Source organism: Myotis daubentonii, chromosome 4 (genome assembly GCF_963259705.1).
Source record: "Myotis daubentonii chromosome 4, mMyoDau2.1, whole genome shotgun sequence".
In the NCBI taxonomy this organism is placed as follows: Eukaryota; Metazoa; Chordata; class Mammalia; order Chiroptera; family Vespertilionidae; genus Myotis; species Myotis daubentonii.
In genome coordinates this window covers 116,122,512-116,144,183 of record NC_081843.1, presented here as the reverse complement: position 1 = coordinate 116,144,183, position 21,672 = coordinate 116,122,512, and the positions used below count along the sequence as shown (strand labels likewise).

Below are 21,672 nucleotides of genomic sequence, written 5' to 3'. Positions count from 1 at the left end.
TCTCTCTGAAATTCATAAAAAGGTTGTGTTTTTTAACTGGGGTTTGCATGCTGTAAATCTTATGTTTTCTTTTTATTCTATTACTAGTTTTTATCAGGTTTTATCGATGTCTTGGTCCCTGGTGTCTCGGGAATCTTGAGGCCTGGTTCTCTGCCCGGGTTTTAACTATAAATATAAAGTGACGGACGCGTGTCCTGGAAAAGCCTGAAGACACAAGGGAGACGGGCGAGGTGGTCGTCTCCCCCTCGGGGCGGCCCCTGCAGGACAGCGCGGAGCCCGCGGCGTCTGCTCCTCCCCCACAGACCCACCTGCGTGCCAGTGGGTGCCGCTGGCCTCCAGCTGTGCACAGAGAAACAGGTGACCTGCGCTCCTAGCGACGGGTTGGAGACCCCACAGGTGCGTCTCCACAGTGAACCCCGAGTTTCACCTGGAGCGTGAATGCACCGCCTTCTCCCAGCTGCTCCTGCAAGGTCGGGAGGACGCACTGCGCCCGGGACCTCGGGCTGTGCTGATGGCGTGATTGTGGCACCTGAGCTGGGGCCGTCCGGGGCCGCCCCCTCCCGCCCTGTGGAGCCGGAGCGGAGGGGCTGGGGTGCGGGCGCCTGGCAGCGCCTCCTGCGCAGCATGGGTCCCCGGCCGGCATCTCCATGTGAGCAGCCCGGCGGCCCCTCCACGGGAAGGCCGCTGGCCCACGCCCGCCCGCACATGCTCCGTCGGCCCCAGTCCCTGCCCATGAGCGTCTCAGGGTTTAGAGCGAAGGCCGGCTGCGGGAGCTCCGTGCCTCCAGCCCAGACCCCAGGCAGTGCCCCCCCCCACACACTGGTGTGTGGGGCCTGAGCGGCTGCGGGCTGCTGTGGGGGGGCGGTGACACGTGCAGCCGACGAGCGAGCATCTGCTTCCGGCAGGTGTCACGGGAGAGCGTCCCCGTGGCCATCGCCGCCCAGACAGCAGCTGCGGCTCCACGCACTGGCTCCTCGGCCGAGGGCTCGGCCTGACGCGGGCCCAGGCGGTGCGGACTGCGGCCTGGGAGACGCTGCCCCTCCTCCCCGGGGGCCTGGAGGCTGCCTGCCGTTCGCAGGGAGGATGCAGCCGGCAAGCATGGAGTTCAGCGCCCCGGCCGGGCTCGAGCCGCAGCGAGGTGAGCGCCGCCCGCAGAGCCTGCGGGTCTCCCAGCGCCAGTCCAGGCGGCAGCTGCGGTGGGGAGGGGAGGGGTGGTGTGTCTGTGTGTGTGTCCGTGTGTGTGTCCATGTAATGTGTGTGTCTGTGTATGTGTGGCTGTGTGCTGTGTATGTCCGTGTCTGTGTGTGTCTGTGTCTGTGTGTGTCCATGTAATGTGTGTGTCTGTGTGTGTGGCTGTGTGCTGTGTATGTCCATGTCTCTGTGTGTCTGTGTCTGTGTGTGTCCGTGTGCTGTCTATGTCCGTGTCTCTGTGTGTGTGTCCGTGTCTGAGTGTGTCTGTGTCCGTGTGTCCGTGTGTCCGTGTCTGAGTGTGTCTGTGTCCGTCTGTCCGTGTCTGAGTGTGACATGTGGGAGGAGGCTCACACACAGACAAGCCTGTCTGCACGGGCTTTGGGCCTGGGGTCTCCTTCCCGCGCTCCCACCTGCACATTTTAAATGGGGTTCCCAGCGGTGTCTCGTGTCGTCTTTGTTCTCATCTGTCCGTTCTGTCCTGGTCTTGAAAGACGGGATGAGGGGGAGTGACATGGAAAGAGCAGGCCTGTGTCCTGTTAGTTTACCCTGCGTCTCCCTGCCGGCCCCAGCGTCCGGTCTCCGTCAGGGGCGCGCAGCTGCCTGGTTTGCGCCGTGGCCGGTGCGTCTCAGCCGAGGTTGTGTAACGCCATCGCGGTGTCATTGTCTGCAGCGCCGGCTGGCCGTTCTTACTCACAGTCCCGGGGGCGGCGATCTGCCCGGGAAAGGCTGCCGGGAGGTCGGCGTCCTCTGAAAGCCCACGGACTCCGTGCCGTGTGCGCGCACCGTGCCTCTGCCGTGTGCCTGCATGCGCACACGCGTGCCTGCGTGTAATTCTGCATCTTTCCTGCTGCGAGTGCAGTAAACATGTTTAGAATATGCTGTAAACCTGACGTCTGAACCACTGCGACCTGATTACTCCTCAGGGTCCTAGCGTCCTCGGTCGTGTTCCCGTTGGGGCTGCAGCGTGAGCACGAGGTGCGAAGCCGCGTTAGAAAACGCGCTGCTGCTTCCTCTTCCTTCTCCCTCCGACCACAGCCCCCTCCCCCCGGCTCCCCGGTTCCTGGGCGAATTACTGTCCCCCAGTGTTTGCGCGAGTGGATTCACGTTTAGGTTTCTGCGTGACTGTGTGTGTGTGTGTGTGTGTGTGTGGTTTGATCTCCATGTCTTGAGTCGTGTTGCACAATGTGTACGTGTGTGCGTGTGAGCATGCATGTGTGGGTACGTATGTGCACGTGTGTGCATATGTGTGCGCGCGCGCTCGGATGTGCTGGCTCCTGCGCTTGGCTGTGAACCCCGTGGGGAACGAGGTGGCCGCAGCTGTGCCTCCCGCTCCCCTGGTACAGTTTGTTTCACTCGACAACCAGCAGCAGCGACAGCCTGGTCCGCAGCCCGCGGTGAGGACGCGTGTGTTCCGGACGGGGTGGAGGAGCGGCCCCCACGGTCAATGCGCCGGGTTCTGTGTCTCCCGCCGAGGCTCAGCCCAACCTGGTTAACACGCCAACGTGCGATATTCATTCTGTGGCTCCGTTCACGCGAGTGATTCGCAGCAGGTCCTCGCCCGGGCCTGGTTCTCCACACACGTTAGCCCCCCCCCGGCCCCCCGGCCCCCCGGCCCCGTTCCCTGGGGCTTCCTCTCGGGGGCCGTGGCCTGCAGGCCGCAGCACAAGCTACACGGGTGGGGGGCGGGGATGCTCCCTCGCTGTGTGACCGGAGCAAGTTGCCGGACCTCTCTGGGCTTGGTCTCAGCAGACACAGGGGAAATGGTGCGGACCCCGCAGGCGCCGGGAGCGTCCGAGATGCTGTCAGACGCACCTGTCGCGGTGTCGTGGGCAGTGGGCACGTTCAGGCTGCGCCTGCTCCTGGCGTAGCTACTGCTCTCACCGTCGCCACCCCCTGGCCGGCTCTCACGTCCTGTCCTGGCGGAGCCCAGTTTGGGGCAGTGAGGGCGTGGCCGCGGCTGGCGGCTCGATCACATGCGTTACTTTCCCAGGACTCAGGGCCCCTGAGAACGGCCCCTGGAGAAGGAGGGGCCCCCACCTTCTTGAAAGCGGGAGAGGCCGCGCACACGTTAAATCCCGCGTCGCCGGGCAAGCTACGGTGACACTCCGTGTGTGGGGCGCAGTCGAGGGCTCCCCGTAAATCCTGCAAACCTGGGAGTGGAGACGGCAGGGCCTCTGGCTTTCCGGGCAGATGGCAGACGGCGTGCACCCGGCAGGGTCACGGAGGTCACAGAGCGTCGATTCTCACACGGGGCCCCTGGGAATCACCTGGACTATTTCTGTAAAAGCTGCCGCCTGGGTCCCCGCCCTGAGCGCTCCATCCAGTCCGTGTGGGGTCTGCCTGGCGGACAGTCCAGCTCCTAAAGAGACGCCGTCTCCATGGCCCCCCAGCGTCATTAGGGTCCCCGGGCCAGCCAGCCGGGTGCCACCGCCGCCTGCGGGTGGACAGAAAGCCGAGTGGGTGCTGCACGGGGTCCGGGAAGCGTCAGTGGGAACTGGAGAAGGAGAGCCTGTCCAGCTGGGGGGCGGCTGACTAGGGAGGGGGCCAAGTGGGGACACGGGCCCCGCGGAGGCAGCAGGTGGACGGACAGACGGACGGACAGGGCCGGGAGCGATGCAGGCGAAGGCACAGAGGGCTGGCCTCATCACAGGCCCTGAGCCGCCGCCCAGCACTCCTGTTTCCTTGGACTGTGTCCAGGGGCCCACGGCCTGAGCAGGGCTACACGGGCCACGGGAGGCCGCGGGAGGACGGGCCAGGGGTCCCTGCGCCCAGCCCCTCCCAGCCCAGCAGCCTCGACTCGCCAGCGGGGTTATGGCTGCTCCGCAGGCTGAGGAAACGCCAGGCTCTCACGCACGTACTCGGTCACCCTCTGCGCGTGCCCGTGTCCCGCCGAGGCGTCCGGACGCCTTTGGTCAGAACCCGCCTCCGTGCGGCCGCGTGAGGACACCAGCTCGCGAGGCGGCCCTCTGGTCGGAGCAGCCAGCCCGTCCACTGCTCTATCCCGCGTCCGCCCCTCAGGACCGGCTCCGCCCGTCTGTGCAGAAAGCAGGTCTGAACGCTCTGCCGGCTGCTGTGAGATCCGGAAGCCGCGGTCGTGTCCAGCCAGGTCTGCCGGCTTCCGGCTGAGGGATCCGTCCCTCGCCCTCGAGGGTCCCCAGTCAAAGCCGCCAACGCATGGGCGACGCCCGGTTCTGGCACTTGGAGCGGTGGGTGGGGTCACGCACGTGACCCAGGAACGGGGGGAGCTGAGAGGAGGGGGCGGGAGTCAAGGTGAGCGTCCTACCTGCCGTCCCAGAGGCCTCCTGGGACGGGGCTCCCACGCCGAGGAGACCCCACGAGGCCCGGGGGGGGGGGGCCCTGACCTGCAGACGCAGCCGGCGGCCTACGTGTCGCCACGGAGCCCATGCTTTTCGGGGTGAGGTCTTCCCTCCCAGAATCCGTCTTATTAACGTGCAAGTGCGTCCACGCTCTGGAAATGCCTCCTCGAGAGCCTCGTTCCTAATTCCAACTCAGACGTGCGTCTTCAAACAGCAAACCCGCTTCCCGGCCCTTCTCCCCCGGGATGCTCCGCGAGGACCTTCCACCTGCCCCTGCGGCCCCTGGTCAGGGCTGGTCAAGGCCACAGACTCCTCATCGCCAGTGGGTGGCAGCGTTGTCCCGTGGAGCCATCTGGGCGGCTGAAGGGCTGGCCCCGCCTGGAAAAGGCAGAGGCCTCCCCGCCTTCCGGTTGTTCTAGGCGGCCCCCCAAACGCGCTTTCCCTGCGTCCCCCCGGGGGCAGAGAGGGCTCTGGATCGGGGGGAGGGGGCGTGCGCCCAGGAAACCTCATGTAAGCGAACCTCCATCGTCCTGCCGTACATCCCGGCAGGATGGCCACGTTAATGGAAAAACTCAGAGGCAATTTCCCTGGCGTTCCTTCTTCCTGAGCAGCGGCCATGCGGGTGGGGAGCATGGGGGGAGCGGACACGGCAGCGCCTGGCGGGGTCCCAGGAGTGGAACGTGCCCCCCAGCCCCTCCCGTGCTGCCCTGCGTCCCCCGCCATGGTCCTGGCGTCCCCCAGGCCCAGGTGTGCACACAGCTGTCACACAGTGGGGTCCCTTTGGAACACCAGCTGGTGGGCCTGCAGGGCCTGTGAGGGTGACGTGCAGAGACGGGCAGGAGTGGCTCTGGGCCCGAGGGGCCTCCCGGGGGAGGCGGGCAGATGCCCTCTCCTCCCCCCCAGCTCCTGCGGGGTCTCCACGGACCAGCCCGGGGGGAGGACTTGGCGGACGGGCAGCCGGGGGGCCCTCGGGGGACAGGGCGGCCGGAAAGGGCAGGAGGACATCGGGACAGAGCAGGAGGCACATGGCCACTCGCCCTGGTGGGCGAGCTGAGTCACTGACAGGAAATGTCACATCTCAGATAAAAACGACGGGGAGCTCCCTGGCTGGCCTCCCGGATTCCGTGCAGCCCAGGCCTGGGGGGCGGGGTGGGGGGAGCGTGACGTCTCAGAGACACGGGTCCCGCGGGCACCCTCCCAGGGCGCGGTGAGGTGCCGCGGCCACCGTGGTCACCGTGGTCACCTGTCCTCGGAAGGGGTGCGGCCCGTGGTCAGAGGTTTCCTGAGCCCCGCGTGGGCGCCGCTCGGGTGCCGTGATTCAGGGGAGCCTCTGTGCACACGGCGTCTGATTCCTGCAGGTGACTCATCGGAGGAAGTGGACCTGAGCCTGGTGTACCAGGCGGCATCCAGCGGCGACGTCCGTGCGCTGACCACCCTGATCCGGGAGGACCCCTCCGTCCTGGAGAGCCGCGACACCGAAGGTGAGCGCCCCCTCGCGCAGCCCACACGTGGCCCGGGAGTGACACGGGGTGCGCACCTGCACACGCGCCTCCAGCCGTCACCGCGCCCCTGGGGCAGGAAGCGTGCTCGGCGTTGGCGCTGAGGGTCTCGCTCCCAGCCGGACGGGGCGGGCAGGTCTGTATTGGCACAGAGCACAGAGCAGGCAAAGGAAGACGGCACGGGCGCCACGTCGGCCGTCCGCGAAGGCTGTGACTGTCTCCCTCCAGGGTGCACACCCCTGATGCACGCGGTGTCCGGGCGGCAGGTGGACACGGCGAAGCTGCTGCTGAAGATGGGGGCCAACGTCAACAGCCAGGACGCCGAGGGCCGCACCAGCCTGTGCTTGGCCGCCTACCTGGTGAGGCTGTGTGCCTGCCGCCTACCTGGTGAGGCTGTGAGTCCTGGCTGCCTACCTGGTGAGGCTGTGTGCCTGCCGCCTACCTGGTGAGGCTGTGTGTCCTGGCTGCCTACCTGGTGAGGCTGTGTGCCTGCCGCCTACCTGGTGAGGCTGTGTGTGTCCTGGCCGCCTACCTGGTGAGGCTGTGTGCCTGCCGCCTACCTGGTGAGGCTGTGTGCCTGCCGCCTACCTGGTGAGGCTGTGTGCCTGCCGCCTACCTGGTGAGGCTGTGTGCCTGCCGCCTACCTGGTGAGGCTGCGTGCCTGCCGCCTACCTGGTGAGGCTGTGTGTCCTGGCTGCCTACCTGGTGAGGCTGTGTGTCCTGGCTGCCTACCTGGTGAGGCTGTGTGTCTGCCGCCTACCTGGTGAGGCTGTGTGTCCTGGCTGTCTACCTGGTGAGGCTGTGTGTCTTGGCCGCCTACCTGGTGAGGCTGTGTGTCTGCCGCCTACCTGGTGAGGCTGTGTGTCCTGGCTGCCTACCTGGTGAGGCTGTGTGTCCTGGCTGTCTACCTGGTGAGGCTGTGTGCCTGCCGCCTACCTGGTGAGGCTGTGTGTCCTGGCTGCCTACCTGGTGAGGCTGTGTGCCTGCCACCTACCTGGTGAGGCTGTGTGCCTGCCGCCTACCTGGTGAGGCTGTGTGCCTGCCGCCTACCTGGTGAGGCTGTGTGCCTGCCGCCTACCTGGTGAGGCTGTGTGTCCTGGCTGCCTACCTGGTGAGGCTGTGTGTCCTGGCTGCCTACCTGGTGAGGCTGTGTGTCTGCCGCCTACCTGGTGAGGCTGTGTGTCCTGGCTGCCTACCTGGTGAGGCTGTGTGTCTGCCGCCTACCTGGTGAGGCTGTGTGTCCTGGCTGTCTACCTGGTGAGGCTGTGTGTCTTGGCCGCCTACCTGGTGAGGCTGTGTGTCTGCCGCCTACCTGGTGAGGCTGTGTGTCCTGGCTGCCTACCTGGTGAGGCTGTGTGTCCTGGCTGCCTACCTGGTGAGGCTGTGTGTCCTGGCCGCCTACCTGGTGAGGCTGTGTGTCTGCCACCTACCTGGTGAGGCTGTGTGCCTGCCGCCTACCTGGTGAGGCTGTGTGTCTGCCGCCTACCTGGTGAGGCTGTGTGCCTGCCGCCTACCTGGTGAGGCTGTGTGTCCTGGCTGTCTACCTGGTGAGGCTGTGTGTCCTGGCCGCCTACCTGGTGAGGCTGTGTGAGTCCTGGCCGCCTACCTGGTGAGGCTGTGTGCCTGCCGCCTACCTGGTGAGGCTGTGTGCCTGCCGCCTACCTGGTGAGGCTGTGTCCTGACGCCTACCTGGTGAGGCTGTGTGTGTCCTGACTGTCGACCTGGTGAGGCTGTGAGTCCTGGCTGCCTACCTGGTGAGGCTGAGTGTCCCGGCTCCGCGAGGTGGCTGGGTGCGTGCTGCTCGTGGGTCCCGTGTGCGGGTCTCGGATGCAGGCAGCTGCCATGTCCCCTGACACTGACTCCGCACGCAGGGTTGGTTTCAGGGACGCGGGTCGCTGTGGGTCTTCCCAGCAGCCCCCAGCGGGAGACGCTGTGGCCACCAGGACTGTGTCTCCCACCCTCGCTGCCTCCGCATTTCCCGGGGGCTTTTCTGGACACCCCGTCCTCCTTCTAAGAACGCCCCCTTCACGCCTGGGTGGGGCGCCCTTGAAGCGCAGTAGTGCTTGTGGGGGGTTAGGTGGGTGGAGGTGGCGGAGCACGTGGGGAGCGAGAAGGGGAAGAGGGGGAGGGAGAGGGAGGAGCACCAGGCTCCACACAGGACCGGAGGGAATTCTGCAGTGTCAGGTGCTTGTGTCAAATGCAGCTCCGGGCGTGCACCCAGGCCCCTGGGTCAGACGGGGCAGGACTGCCTGTCGACAAACCTCCTGGCCCACTCAGTTGGGAACCCCGCCTGTGGGTCCTGCGTGGGGTCGGGATCCCCCACAGGCACGGCCGCCCCCCAGCTCACCCGTGACCGCTCCTGCGGGGGAGGGTGAAGGTGTGGGCGCCGAGGGAGAGAGCGTTGGGTCCAGGGACGGGGCCGGACGCAGAGGGGGCTTCTCAAGCTGACGGCCAGGGGCCCTGAGAACAGGGAGGCCAGGCCGCACGCCTCTCGGAATTCTTACGTTCACGCAGCGCTTCTCGGCTGGACGGCTGCCTGGGGCCTGGGCAGGTCCCTCTCCAGGTGGCGGGGACCAGTGAGCGGGCAGGTGCCAGCCGGGCAGACGGCTCGTTCTAGGGGCGGCTCACGGGCACGCGGGGGAAGGCTGCCGCATGCCCGGCCGGCAGCACCGCTCTCTCCTTGTTGCCGTGGTGACTGTGAAGGAGGGTGGATCCTCGCCCGAGGATATGGTTTCATTGGTTTTTAGAGCGAGTGGGAGGGAGGGAGAGGGGAGAGAGAGACACACCGATTGGTTGCCTCCCAAACGAGTCCCCGCCAGGGTCAGGAAACGAAGCTGCAACCCAGGTGCGTGCCCTTGACCGAGAATCTAACCACTGAACACACCAGGCATCGCCGCCTCAGAGCGACGCCCTCGCCTCGTGGGCAACCCCAGGCAGGGCCCCCCCCACTCCCCCAGGGCCTGGGAAGGGCGGGGGGGCCTGGGGTCACACGGGAAGCCCATCCCCCCTCCGGCCATGCGTGTGCCACTCCGTCAGGAACCCCGAGAGAAACATCCGAGAGAGACGGGGCAGAGGGGCGGAGAAAGCCCAGGCACAGCTCCAGGCTCAGACGCAGACGCCCCGGGCGGCCGTGCGCACAGAGTCTCTCCCGTGCCCCTCCTCTGGCTTGTCCAATGCGGTGAAAGTGACTGCCCGGCCCCGGCTGGTGTGGCTCAGTGGTTGAGCAGTGGCTGAAAGGTCCCGGGTTCGATTCTGGTCAAGGGCACCTGCCCGGGTTGTGGACTCGATCCCCAGTGTGGGGCGTGCAGGAGTCAGCCGATCCGTGATTCTCTCTCATCACTGATGTTTCCCTCTCTCCCTCCCTCTCCCTTCCTCACTGACATCAGTAAAAATATAAATAAAACTTTAGAAAGTGGTCGGTTGCCCAGGTTGCAGGAGAAGCTGGCGGGCCCCGGCTCACAGTCGCACAGACTGGGATCTGCTGGTCCTGGGTGGTGGCCGGGGCGTCAGGACGATCGAGCGCGTCCTCAGCTCTTTCTGAAGAAAGAGAGAAACCAGCATCACACAGGTTCCAGGAAACGGGAAAAACGATAAAGTGTTTCACCCCCGCCCCCGCCCGGTCAGATGTTTCCAAAAGCTGGGGGCCCCGGCCACCCCGACACCTGCCCTCTGGGGGCCTCTGGGGGCCTCTGGCCACACGGGCTCCTCCTGAGGGGAGAACGTGACGGCTCAGACGTCAGCAGCTAAAACCAGGCCGCTGCCTTCGCAAACGCTGGCTCAGCCGGGAAACACGTGGACGTGGAGGTGACGGCCGGCTCTAGAGCCGCGGCCCCGCTCACAGCCGAGACGTCTGTGCTTCGCTGGGAGAGTTTCCCTCCCTCCCCGCCACGCTGCACAGCGTGCTGATTCTCTGCTTCTCAGTCCTGGTTCTCGCCTGCTTGGGGGCGTCGAGGCTCAGCTCCACGTGGGGGGGCGGGCGGGGGACTGGGAAGTTGCCCCATTGTTCTCCCGTGTGGGCGCTTCCTCACGCCTGCGTCCCCCTGAACCGAGTGAGTGACGGGTGAGGGATGGCGGGGGACAGCGGGAGGCAGGTGCCTGAGCCACGGACCGGAGGGCGCTGGCCTGCGGCTACACCTGCTCAGCGGGGCGAGCGGACGGGAGCAGCTATGTGCTCACGGGGACGAGCGAGCTGGGCGTCAGGGGGCGGCAGGGAGCTCACAGAGAGCCTGGGGAGCCCCCGGTGGGCAAAGCGCAGCCACGGGGACCCTTAGAGGGTGTCGGTGACACCCCCATATTCAGCATCAGGAGAGCCCCTCAGGGCGGCTGGGCCTGGGCTCGGAGGGGCTGCCTGGAGCGGACGTGGCGTCCTGTGGCCCCGGGAGGAGCCGGGGGTGGGGCCGGGCCTGGGATGGGAGCGGCTCCCGGAGGCACAGCCTGGAGGTCGGGCTGGAATCACCGGAGGCGACTGGGGGATGAGGGAGACCTTGGCGTGGAGGTCAGACCGGGGACAAGCCTGCGGGGGCCAAGCCCCTGGAGCGCGAGGCGGAGCGGACTCCTCACCGTCACGGGCCCCAGGGACGGGCTGAGAGTGAGCACCAAGGAGAGGCCCCAGAAATGGGGGGGGGGGCAGGAGAGAGAGCCTGGGGATCGGCCGCCATCGGACGGGGCACAGGTCCCGGGAAAACTCGAGGTCACCCCGACGGCAGCTCCCCAGGTCGGACCCCTGAGTCCAGCAGGACGTGCTCAGCCGGGGGGAGGGGGGGGCGGGGGGTGTTGGCGGTCGGCGGGCGGAGCCGGGGCGGTGACGAGCCGGGGGTGACGAGCCCTCTCTCCGCAGGGCTGGCTGGAGGGCTGCGTGACTCTGCTCCGTAACGGCGCCAAGCACGGCATCGCGGACAAGAGCGGCCGCCTGCCCCTGCACGCCGCCACGGCTGCGCCCGACGTGAGGTGGGTCGAGGGCGGGGAGGGCCCGGGGGTCAGAGGTCATCTCCGCCACCCCCTGCGGCAAAGGAAACCAGTCCATCCCTTTTGTCTCGTTTGTGGGTGCAGCCGGGACCCCCCTTAGCAAACCGAGCGTCCTGGGGGCTCAGACTCAGGGTCAGACCTTCCTGCGAGGCTGACGGGGGGGGGGGGGGGGGGGGAAGCATCGCGTTCGTCGTCGCCTGAATCTCACCCATTTGTTCCGTCACATTGATTCACGGCGACGGCCGAGTGTGAACCGGAGCCGAGCTCTGTCCGAGGCCCGCGGTCCCCCCGGGCGGGCGGCAGCCACCCCCTCGCGGCTCACGCTCTGGGGCAGGCGGGCCACTGAGAGAAGTGACGCCGCCACCGAGAGAGCCGGCAGGTGCCTGGCGGCAGGAGAGGGCGTCGGAGCCGGGCGGCCCTTGCGGGTGGGAAGAGGCGAAGGACCACGAGGGGCTGAGGGGGCCCAGGGTGAGGGGGGCCCAGGATGGGGAGGCCCGGTGTGGGGGGGCCCGGGGTGGGGGGGGCCCGGGGTGGGGGGCCCGGTGTGGGGGGGCCCGGTGTGGGGGGGCCCGGGGTGGGGGGGCCCGGGGTGGGGGGGCCCGGGGTGGGGGGCCCGGGGTGGGGGGGCCCGGTGTGGGGGGGCCCGGGGTGGGGGGCCCGGTGTGGGGGGGCCCGGTGTGGGGGGGCCCGGGGTGGGGGGGCCCGGGGTGGGGGGGCCCGGGGTGGGGGGGGGCGGGGTGAGGGACCCGGTGCCGGTGCTGCTGGAGCCCCAGGTTGGTGGGGCGGCCGAGGAGGTCCTCTCTGGAGACACTGAGCCACAAAGGAGGGTCGTGCCCAGGCTGTGCTCTCCCCAGTCCGTGATTCAGCCTCGCCCCCTCTCCCCGTGCCCCCTCCCCGGCTGGGAGCCCCTGGGAGCCGTGGATCTGGAGTTTCCTGCCCTGGGCTCTGGGCCTCTGCCCGGACGAGGGGCTCAAGCTGCACCAGGCGCTCGGGGGCCGGTCTCCGTGTCCTGTCTCCGGAGCTAAAACTCGAGCTCAGTCGGGGGCGGGGGGGGGGGTGCCCAAGGCCTCCGGGTGGAGGGGAGGGGGAGGGGGCAGGATTTCTCCATTTCAGTCTGTTTCACACGAAAATAAAAGGTTTGGGAAACTCCAGGGCGACTCCAGCCAAGCCTGGCTTCTTGGCGCCGTTGGATAAAACCCAGAAGAACAGAAACGGGTCCACAGCCAGGAGCTCAGCCGCGGCGGGCGGCTCAGTGCGACGTCGTGGGCAGCGCCCGGCGGCTCCTCCGACGATGAGGGAGGAAACGGGCCTTCCAGGCGGCTCCCCAGACGTCGGTCACAGAGCCTCACTGTTTTATAGGAGGAATCTCTGGAAAACGGGTCTCAAATGCGTCTTTTAAGACGATTCCGCTTTGACTCGCTCAACTGCCGTCCGTGCCTCACTCAGGTGTCACCGCAGGGTCCACGGAGACGCCGGCCTTTTGTGGAACCGCTGCTGCTGGAATGAGGCCAGAGCCCGTGTGGAACACGGCTGAGCCTAACGTCGCTGCTCCTGGGGGGGGCGGGGGGCAGCGCCTCCCGTCTCAGCTGTCGCCCCCGGGAACCCGCGTTCAGCAGCGAGAGAGGAAGGCGTGGAAAAGCCCGAGTTCCTCACAGCTCAGCCTGCGAACACCGCCGCTCGCTCTCCATGAACCAGGCCTGGGCGTCGGGGTCCCCGGCCAGGGACCCCCCTCCCGCCACGGCTCCAACCCCAGGGGAAGGGGTGCGCCTGCCTGCCCGTCAGGACCCTCCCGGTCAGCCGGTGCCGTCGGTAGCTCAGCAGCTGAAGCCACTGGTCACACGCTGCTCCCGAGCCGCTCCTGGGGGCCGCAGGCGGCTCCTCCCGGCCTCCGGAGCCCCGGCCTCGCTGGGTGGGTCACAGCCCCCCTTCCTGCTCTGGAAACCGCGCCTGACGGCCCCCCGGCTTCAGGAGGGGAGCCAGGAAGGCGAGCTTGCCCCGAGTGCTGACCACACAGCCCGCAGCCCGAGGGGACCCGTGGTGCCCGGGAGGCAGCGGCCTGGTCGTGACGCCCCCGAGGAGGCCGGCCTGGACGGGGCTGCCTGCTCCTGCTGCGGGAATGGAGTCCGGGACACACGCAGGCGTCGTGGCGGGTTGGCGAGAGCGCCCTGAACGGATGCGGCTCTGTCACCGCTCAGCGGGGGGTCCCTTCACCCCCAAGGACGCCACGCCCAGGGCCACCCTCCACCACGGGACTCAGCGCCTCCCGCTGTGGAACCCAGGCCGCCTGGCCCCCGCGTCCGGGCCCCTCACCACGACCCGCCTGCCCCTCTCCCGCGGCCGGAGCGCTTACCTCCGTCCACCGAGAGCGGATGGGAGTCTGGGCTGAGGATCCTGTCGCCGTTTCCCACGGAGGCTGCCATCCCCGCTCAGACGTTTGCATGTTTTACAAAGAGGAAGCCGCGCTGCCGGTGCCGCCTGCTGGTGCGCCCACTCACGGGCGGGGGCACGCTCCGGTGGGGGCAGCTGGAGGCTGCGTGTGCGGGTGCAGCTCCCGGCACACACCCGCCACGGGGCCGGGGCCGGGCCCGAGGACTCCCCCTCATCCCCTGTGACCCCAGGAGCACCAAGACCCAGAGGAGGCGGGAGAGGAGGAGACGGGGGCCACGCTGTCTTTCCGGGAACTTCTCCCGAGACCCGTCCGCACTCGGAGGCCGGGGGCCCCGCGCTGTCTGCCTCTGAGTCGCGTGGATTCTGTTCCCTGAGCTGCTTCCGTTCCCTCCGCAGGCTGCTGACGGTGCTGGTGCAGCAGTGCGACCGCAGCGAGGTCAACCACCAGGACAGCGAGGTGAGCCCGAGGGACGGGGCCCTGGCCGCGTGCACGCCGAGGGGGGCTCCCCTGACCACGTGTGTGTGTGTGTGTGTGTGTGTGTGTGTGTGTGTGTGGGCAGGGGGAGCGCGTCTGTGTTCCCGCCCCAGAGCCGCCGTTTTCACGCCAAAGGCCCTGCAGAGCTCCCGGCCAGGCCCTGCAGAGGCCCAGCTCCCGACGAGGGGCCCACGGCGAGCCCCCAGCAGCCCGGCTCCTGGCAGCCGCACCTCCTCCCAGAGGCAGGGCTGCGTCCGTTCCCGCTGCTCCCCGAGGGGCCCCAAAGCCGTGCGCACGCCTGCGTGTCCGTGCCCGCGTCACCCCGTGTGCTCGCCGGCTCACGTCACCAGGGCTGTGAGGACTTTAAGCAAATAGAGCGGCAGCAATGGCCGTGCGTGCGCCCAGGCCCATCACCAGCCGGCCCAGACGGGAGGACGGAGCCCTGAGCGGGGGCAGGCGGGGCCTCCACCCAGGGCCCCCCCAGCCTCCACCCAGGGCCCCCCCAGCCTCCACCCAGGGCCCCCCCAGCCTCCACCCAGGGCCCCCCCGGCGCCTGGCATCAGCAACCGCCCAGAAAGCCCCGCTGGTCTGAGGTCGGACGCCTCTGCTCCGTGGTCACCGTTGCTTTCACTGCCGTGTCCTCAGTGGTTAGAGCAAAGCCCAGGAGAGCGAGGCCCGCCCGGCCTCCACTTCTGCTTTAAAACAAGAAGCAGGGTTGCCGAAACCGGTTTGGCTCAGTGGATAGAGCGTCGGCCTGCGGACTGGGGGGTCCCGGGTTCGATTCCGGTCAAGGGCGTGTGCCTGGGTTGCGGGCACGTCCCCAGTGGGAGATGTGCAGGAGGCAGCTGATCGATGTTTCTCTCTCATCGATGTTTCTGACTCTGTCTCTCTCCCTTCTTCTCTGTGAAAAATCAATAAAATATATTTAAAAAAAAAAAAAAAAAAAAACAAGAAGCAGGGACAGCAAGCGCACGCGGCCCCCTGGGCGCCGGGGGAGAGGGAGGAGCTGGGGGAGCATCTACGTCAGCCCTTCCTCCTCCCCCAGCTCCTCCCTCGGCCTCGAGCTGGGCTCTTGGAAAGGGGCCCTTCAGTCCTCAGACCCAGAAGGAGGTCCCTCCCAGGCCTCGCCCTGTGCCCTCGGAGGACAGACACTCCCGGCGGTGGCTGGGCGAGGGCGGTGGCTGGGCGAGGACGGGCTTTCCAAAGGCCACTCGCCGGGCGTGGGGAATGTGTGGGGAGCGCAGAGCCGGCTCCGGCTCCTCCTCATGCACAGGGACCCCAGAAGCTTCCTGGCCGGGGAGCCAGCCTCTTGCCGTCACGGCAAATGCAGAGCAGGGGCCTCAGACAGGGCCCTTCCCTCAGCGCGCAGCTCTTGCCGGGCCTGTCCCAGTGCATCCCGTGTCCCAGCGCGCCCCGTGTCCCAGTGCGCCCCGTGTCCCAGTGCGCCCCGTGTCCCAGCGCGTCCCGTGTCCCAGTGCGCCCCGTGTCCCAGTGCGCCCCGTGTCCCAGCGCGCCCCGTGTCCCAGCGCGCCCCGTGTCCCAGCGTGTCTGTGTCTGAAACCCTCCTGAAGCCACCTGCCCACGCGCCTGTGACTGATGTAGGTTCGTCGCCGCTGTAGGTTTCACGTGGAGGGTTGTGTGCGCCCGGCCAGGTCATCTGCAGGGCGGGCGCCCTCTGGCACGGGGGGAGGGCGGTCTGCGTGGGGAGGACAGGCTGTGGCGTGGAGGAGCCCGCCTCTCCCTCTCAGAGCTCCGACCCGCACAGCCCCGCCCGCCCCCTGTGTCCCTATGAGCCCGCCCAGTGCGGCCCCCACTGTGCACGAGGGCGACAGTTAGAGCCTCGGCACCCACCCTCCACCCGCCAAACCCAGGCAGCAGGACGGCTCAGGAAGGAGGGGCAGGTGTGCTGGGGGAGGGGGGAGGCTGCCCCCGGGTGTGGGGAATATTTCCCAGGAATTACCACCGAGCTCCTTGCAACCACGGCTCAGGGTGAAAGGGTCCATTTGGAGAAATCTCACTGCACTGGAGACATGGGATCGTGAGCTGGGACTGAAGAGGGAGGGAGGGAGAGAGAGACAGAGACAGAGAGACAGAGAGACAGAGAGAGAGGGAGAGGAGACCTGTTTCCGACGCCTCCCGGACCTGCTCAAGGAAAGATGGCGGTGCATCGGGGAGGGTCGCGCGGAGGCACCGGGTCCTCGGCCGGTCGGATCCTGTGTCGTTATCGGTGGCAGTGCTATTAGCTGTTACTTAGACGAGTGAGACATGGACACATTCGCTCTTTTAAAACGTCAACGTTACAAGTGACGCCTGGTCCCCGCCCCCCCCTCGGCCCGGGCAGGTGGGCGTCCTGCCGGCTCTCGGGGCCGCGGACACGAGCAGGACAGCACGGCGCGCTCCCCACCTCCCCCCTGCTGTCCTGCAGCTGCTCCTCCAGAGCTGCTTCCGCCGCGACCGACAGCCCTCCTTCCCGGCTGCACGCGGCCGTCCGTGTCCACGGGGCAGTCACCGCCAACGGAGGTCCAAAAAGACAGCGCGGAAAGTTCCAGAGAGAAGCCGTTCACACCTTTCCAGTCGCACACTGAGCTGCGTGACGAAATCTCCCCTCCTGGCCCTGGGATGGGACCCGTCCCTTCGTCACCTAGTCCCTGCCTGTCCATCACCTGGTCCCTGCCTGTCCATCACGTAGCCCTGCCTGTCCATCACCTGGTCCCTGCCTGTCCATCACCTGGTCCCTGCCTGTCCATCACGTAGTCCCTGCCTGTCCATCACCTGGTCCCTGCCTGTCCATCACCTGGTCCCGCCTGTCCATCACCTGGTCCCTGCCTGTCCATCACCTGGTCCTGCCTGTCCATCACGTAGTCCTGCCTGTCCATCACCTGGTCCTGCCTGTCCATCACCTGGTCCCTGCCTGTCCATCACCTAGTCCCTGCCTGTCCATCACCTGGTCCCTGCCTGTCCATCGCCTGGTCCTGCCTGTCCATCACCTGGTCCCTGCCTGTCCATCACCTGGTCCCTGCCTGTCCATCACCTGGTCCCTGCCTGTCCATCTCCTGGTCCTGCCTGTCCATCACCTGGTCCTGCCTGTCCATCACCTGGTCCTGCCTGTCCATCACCTGGTCCCTGCCTGTCCATCACCTGGTCCCTGCCTGTCCATCACCTGGTCCTGCCTGTCCATCACCTAGTCCCTGCCTGTCCATCACCTGGTCCCTGCCTGTCCATCGCCTGGTCCTGCCTGTCCATCGCCTGGTCCCTGCCTGTCCATCACCTGGTCCCTGCCTGTCCATCACCTGGTCCCTGCCTGTCCATCACCTGGTCCTGCCTGTCCATCACGTAGTCCCTGCCTGTCCATCACCTGGTCCTGCCTGTCCATCACGTAGTCCCTGCCTGTCCATCACCTGGTCCCTGCCTGTCCATCACCTGGTCCTGCCTGTCCATCACGTAGTCCCTGCCTGTCCATCACCTGGTCCCTGCCTGTCCATCACCTGGTCCCTGCCTGTCCATCACGTAGTCCTGCCTGTCCATTACCTAGTCCCTGCCTGTCCATCACGTAGTCCTGCCTGTCCATCACCTGATCCCTGCCTGTCCATCACCTGGTCCCTGCCTGTCCATCACCTGGTCCTGCCTGTCCATCACGTAGTCCCTGCCTGTCCATCGCCTGGTCCCTGCCTGTCCATCACCTGGTCCCTGCCTGTCCATCACCTGGTCCCTGCCTGTCCATCACGTAGTCCTGCCTGTCCATTACCTAGTCCCTGCCTGTCCATCACGTAGTCCTGCCTGTCCATCACCTGATCCCTGCCTGTCCATCACCTGGTCCCTGCCTGTCCATCACCTGGTCCTGCCTGTCCATCACGTAGTCCCTGCCTGTCCATCACCTAGTCCCTGCCTGTCCATCACCTGGTCCCTGCCTGTCCATCACGTGGTCCCTGCCTGTCCATCATGTAGCCCTGCCTGTCCATCGCCTGGTCCCTGCCTGTCCATCACCTGGTCCCTGCCCATCCATCACTTAGTTCCCGGACGGTCTCAGTACCTCAGTGCCTGTGTTCAAGTCACCTTCAGTATTTTACTAACAAGGCCACATTCACATAACTTTTATTACTGTGTACATTTTTAAAATACATTTTTATTGATGTCAGAGAGGAAGGGGGAGGGAGAGAGATGGAAACACCCATGATGAGAGAGCCACTGATCGGCGCCTCCTGCATGTGCCCTGACCAGGAACCGAACCGGGACCTCCGGGTTCACAGGTCGATGCTCAGCCACGGAGCCACGCGGCCGGGCTGCCTCTGTTACTGCAGCGGTTCTGTTTTATTAGCTGTTGTTGCTCCTCGCTCGCGGTGCCTCATGTGAGTCGTCTTATCGTAGGTGTGTTCGTGTGGGAACCCACGTGGCCTATGCAGGGCTCAGGGCCATCGGGGCCCAGGCCCCCGGGGGTCGGTGCGGGTCCCGTCAGGAGGGACGATGTCCTGGGAGAACCTGCGCTTGCTGGGCCTCCCTGTGCCGGCGGGGGGTCTCTCGGGGCCACCATCCAGCGCTGCTCTGCTCTCGTGCGAGCGCCCGCGGTGTGGGAGCCTTTCCCTGGGCCGTCGTTGGTCACGGGTCACATCCGTGCGCTGGTGGGAGTGTACGTTCTGAAAAGCACCCCTTACCCTTCGCTCTGCCGCTCGTGGGGCAGCTCACGTGCGTCTTATGCAGAAATTGTGAAACGTGATACGACCCACGGGCCTTCTCGGGCCACTGCCTCTGCTGTGGCCTGGCTGCCGCCTCCGCCCCCGGGGCCTGCGCCGTGTTCTCCGTGGGCGACGAGGCTTCTGTTTTCAGGTCGGCAGTTCCTTTTCTGGACTCTGTTCCGTGCTGACGGGCTGTTCGTTCTTTCCGCCTCATTAGCCTCGCGGCTTGGTTGTGAGGTGACGGGGTCAGAGCCGTCCACGCGCAGGTGAGCCCTGTGCGCCTTTGTCCTGCACCCCAGAGGGGCGTCGCAAAGCGTGGCACCCGGGGCGGGGGGACTCCAGGGCCTGCGCCTCCTGCTCTGGGGGCTTCGGCGGGAGGAGCGCCACCGGGGGGCTGTGGTCAGGACGTGGCACTCGCCCAGGGCCGCCCGCGAGGCCGCTGCTCAGGATGCGTCCTGGTCCGTCCGGTGCACGTCCTGCTTGGAGGGCAGACCCTCGCGCTCCCGGGGCAGCCGCCTCCGAGGAAACAGATCCGAGTCGTCAAAGCAGACGTGAGCCTGTGGGTGTCGTTCTCCGCACCAACCCGCGCCTAACGCTCCGGGGAGGCGGCCACAGGCAGAGGCGCTGCAGGGGAGGCAGCCGCATCGACCGCCCCAGAGACCCCTCCTTCACAGCCAGCAGAAGGCGGGACAGCCAAATGTGTTTATTTACTTATTTCTATATATTTTATTGGTTTCAGAGAGGAAGGGAGAGGGAGAGAGAGGCGTCCGTGATGAGAGGATCATGGATGGGCTGCCTCCCGCACGCCCCACCCTGGGGAGCGAACCCCCAACCCGGGCTTGTGCCCTGACCGGGAATTAAACCCTGACCTCCTGGTTCCTAGGTTGACGCTCAACCCTGAGCCACGCCGGCCGGGCAATGATAAGATTTTTTTTACAAATAAAATTAAAGAAAATGGCATTTGTTACTGCACTTCTAAAAGACTTTTTAAAAATCTTTAACATACATAATTTACTCCAATTTTTCGTCTGCAGAAAACCCTTATGACTTTTGCGAGGGGCAGTCGTGTGCGGGGGGAGACCAATGGTGAGTGCATTTAAATGTCCCCCAGCCCAGCTGGGCCCCGGGAGCCCCGGCCTGAGCCCCTGCGGGTGTTTGCTGCCCTGTCTGTCGGCCACCTGCCCGCCCGCCCCGGGCGCCGCTGTCGCCCCCGCTCTGTGCGGTCGGTGTCTGAAAGGGCAGCTCTGAGGCAGGAACGCCGTGAGGCCCTGGGCCAGGTTTCTGGGTCAGAGACAGAAGATGCAGCAGTTTCGGGAGGAAAGTTGAGAAGCGGCCAGGACGCTGGCAGGTCGGTGGCGCGGGCCCAGGGCACAGCGTGACTCATCCGCACGCGGTCCAGGCCACCTGCGGCGCGAGGGTCACACGGGCCGTGCCCCCGGGGACTCGGCAGGCGCCCGAGGCCGCGAGACCAGCGCGGCCCCCACGGGCTGAGGGAGGCCTCTTCACCGAACTAGGACTTTGGTTTTCAAACAAGTGGATTCCACCCCCACCAGGGCCCCTGGGTGTTGGCGGCAGTACTGACGCCTGGATTTTCCCGCGGCTGCTCCGCGGCCCAGCGCGTGGCAGTGACTCCAGGGCGCCGGCAGGAGCGGGCTCCACGTGTGGGCGGGCAGACGTGGGTCGTTGAGACTCCCCGTGGCCCCGCGGGCGCCTGGACGCCTGCATCTGTCACTCACCCTTCCTGTGGGCGCGGCTGGAGCACCACTGTGTGCAGGGCAGGGCCCCCGGGGAGTGACCTCGGCCTCTGCTGCCCAGGGCACTGGTGTGGCCGCGCCCCAGGCCTTTTGAAATATGTTTTTGTTGATCTCAGAGAGGCAGGGACAGGGAGAGAGAGAGACAGAAACATCAGTGATGAGAGAGAATCACTGACTGGCTGCCTCCTGCACGCCCCCCACTGGGGAACAAGCCCACAGCCCAGGCCTGTGCCCTGACCGGGAATCGAACCGGGACCTCCTGGTTCCTAGGTTGACAACCCTCCTGGTTCAACACCTGGGCCACGCAGGCCTGGCGTGGTCGGCGGGTCCTGACGTGGCCGTGAGGGGCCTCAGCTCAGCCCGGAGGCGGGACGGAGGCGCTGGGGGGTGGGGGTGGGGACGGTCCCTCAGCCGCGTGTGCGGTGCAGTGGCACCGAGAGCCAGGTCAGCGGGTTCCGGAAGCTTTGGTTCTCGTGTCACTGACTCTAGGAGGGCTCGTGGTATTTCTCATTAGCCCGATTCCGCCTGGACACCCCTTGGCTCGACGGAAAGCTTTTGCGGCCCGTCTGTGTGGGATATGGACGTACAGCGTGTGTGTGCGTGACCCGTATCGCGTGCGCTGCAATACCGTCATTATTCAGAGAAGCCGTGGTGACAGGTCTCCACACGGGACCGTCAACAGGGCCAGCAGCCACTTCTAAGAGTGACCCCACCCCCCGGGGGCAGCGGGGGCGGGGGCATGCGTGTCGATACCTCGCAGAAAGGGGAGGGTTGCCAGCTGCACCCCGGGGAGGGGCCCGAGGTGCTGACAGATGGAAGGGAGCACGGTCTGTGGCGGCAGCCCTGACGGCGTGAGGCCCTCCCGGAGCAGCGAGGAGGCCCCAAGTCCGGCTCGTCGCAGGCGGGGCATCCCAGCGTCTGGCTCGCCTCCGGCGTCGCCAGCCTGCCGCGTGCAGGGCAGCGGCGCGGGGCCGGGGCGTGAACCCGCCGCCCCACGCAGCCAGGCTGCGCCCGGCGGCCGCCCCCCTGTGTGTGCGTCACTCCTCCCCCGTCGTCGCCGTGGCGCTGGCAGGAACACACTGTGTTAGGGCTGCTGCAAGGGTCCGCAAGGCTGCCCGCCCGGCAGGGCTCTGTGGTGGAGCGTCGCCCTGTGAGCCAGGAGGTCACGGTTTGATTCCCGGTCGGGGCACATGGGTTGCGGGCTCGATAGCAGCAGGAGGCGGCCGATCCACGACTCTCTCACCATTGATGTTTCTCTCTCTCTCTCCCTCTCCCTTCCTCTCTGAAATCAATAAAAATGTATCTTAAAAAGAGATTTAGTGAGGCAGCGTATTTGAAGCTCTCGGCACCAAGCAGGCGTATGAAATATGGCCGTGCCCCGCCCCAGCCCCGCACCGAGCATGGGGGAGGGGT

The 21,672-nt window shown here is 66.7% G+C and overlaps 1 protein-coding gene across 4 annotated transcripts in view; it reads left to right on the top strand.

Annotated features, from left to right (window-relative positions):
* Positions 1 to 908: 908 nt before the first annotated feature.
* Positions 909 to 21,672, top strand: part of ANKRD55 (ankyrin repeat domain 55) — a 37,520-nt gene continuing 16,756 nt past the window's right edge. Inside the window, exons 1-5 of one of the 4 annotated variants that reach the window (XM_059695046.1) lie at positions 909 to 1,138; positions 5,867 to 5,989; positions 6,236 to 6,366; positions 10,845 to 10,954; positions 13,757 to 13,817. In XM_059695046.1, the coding sequence (XP_059551029.1) occupies positions 1,084 to 1,138; positions 5,867 to 5,989; positions 6,236 to 6,366; positions 10,845 to 10,954; positions 13,757 to 13,817 (480 nt within the window). In that variant the 5' untranslated portion in view covers positions 909 to 1,083. Of the gene's footprint in view, positions 1,139 to 4,993; positions 5,019 to 5,866; positions 5,990 to 6,235; positions 6,367 to 10,844; positions 10,955 to 13,756; positions 13,818 to 21,672 lie in introns of those variants that run through there. The other 3 variants (XM_059695047.1, XM_059695049.1, XM_059695050.1) reach the window with 3 other exon arrangements.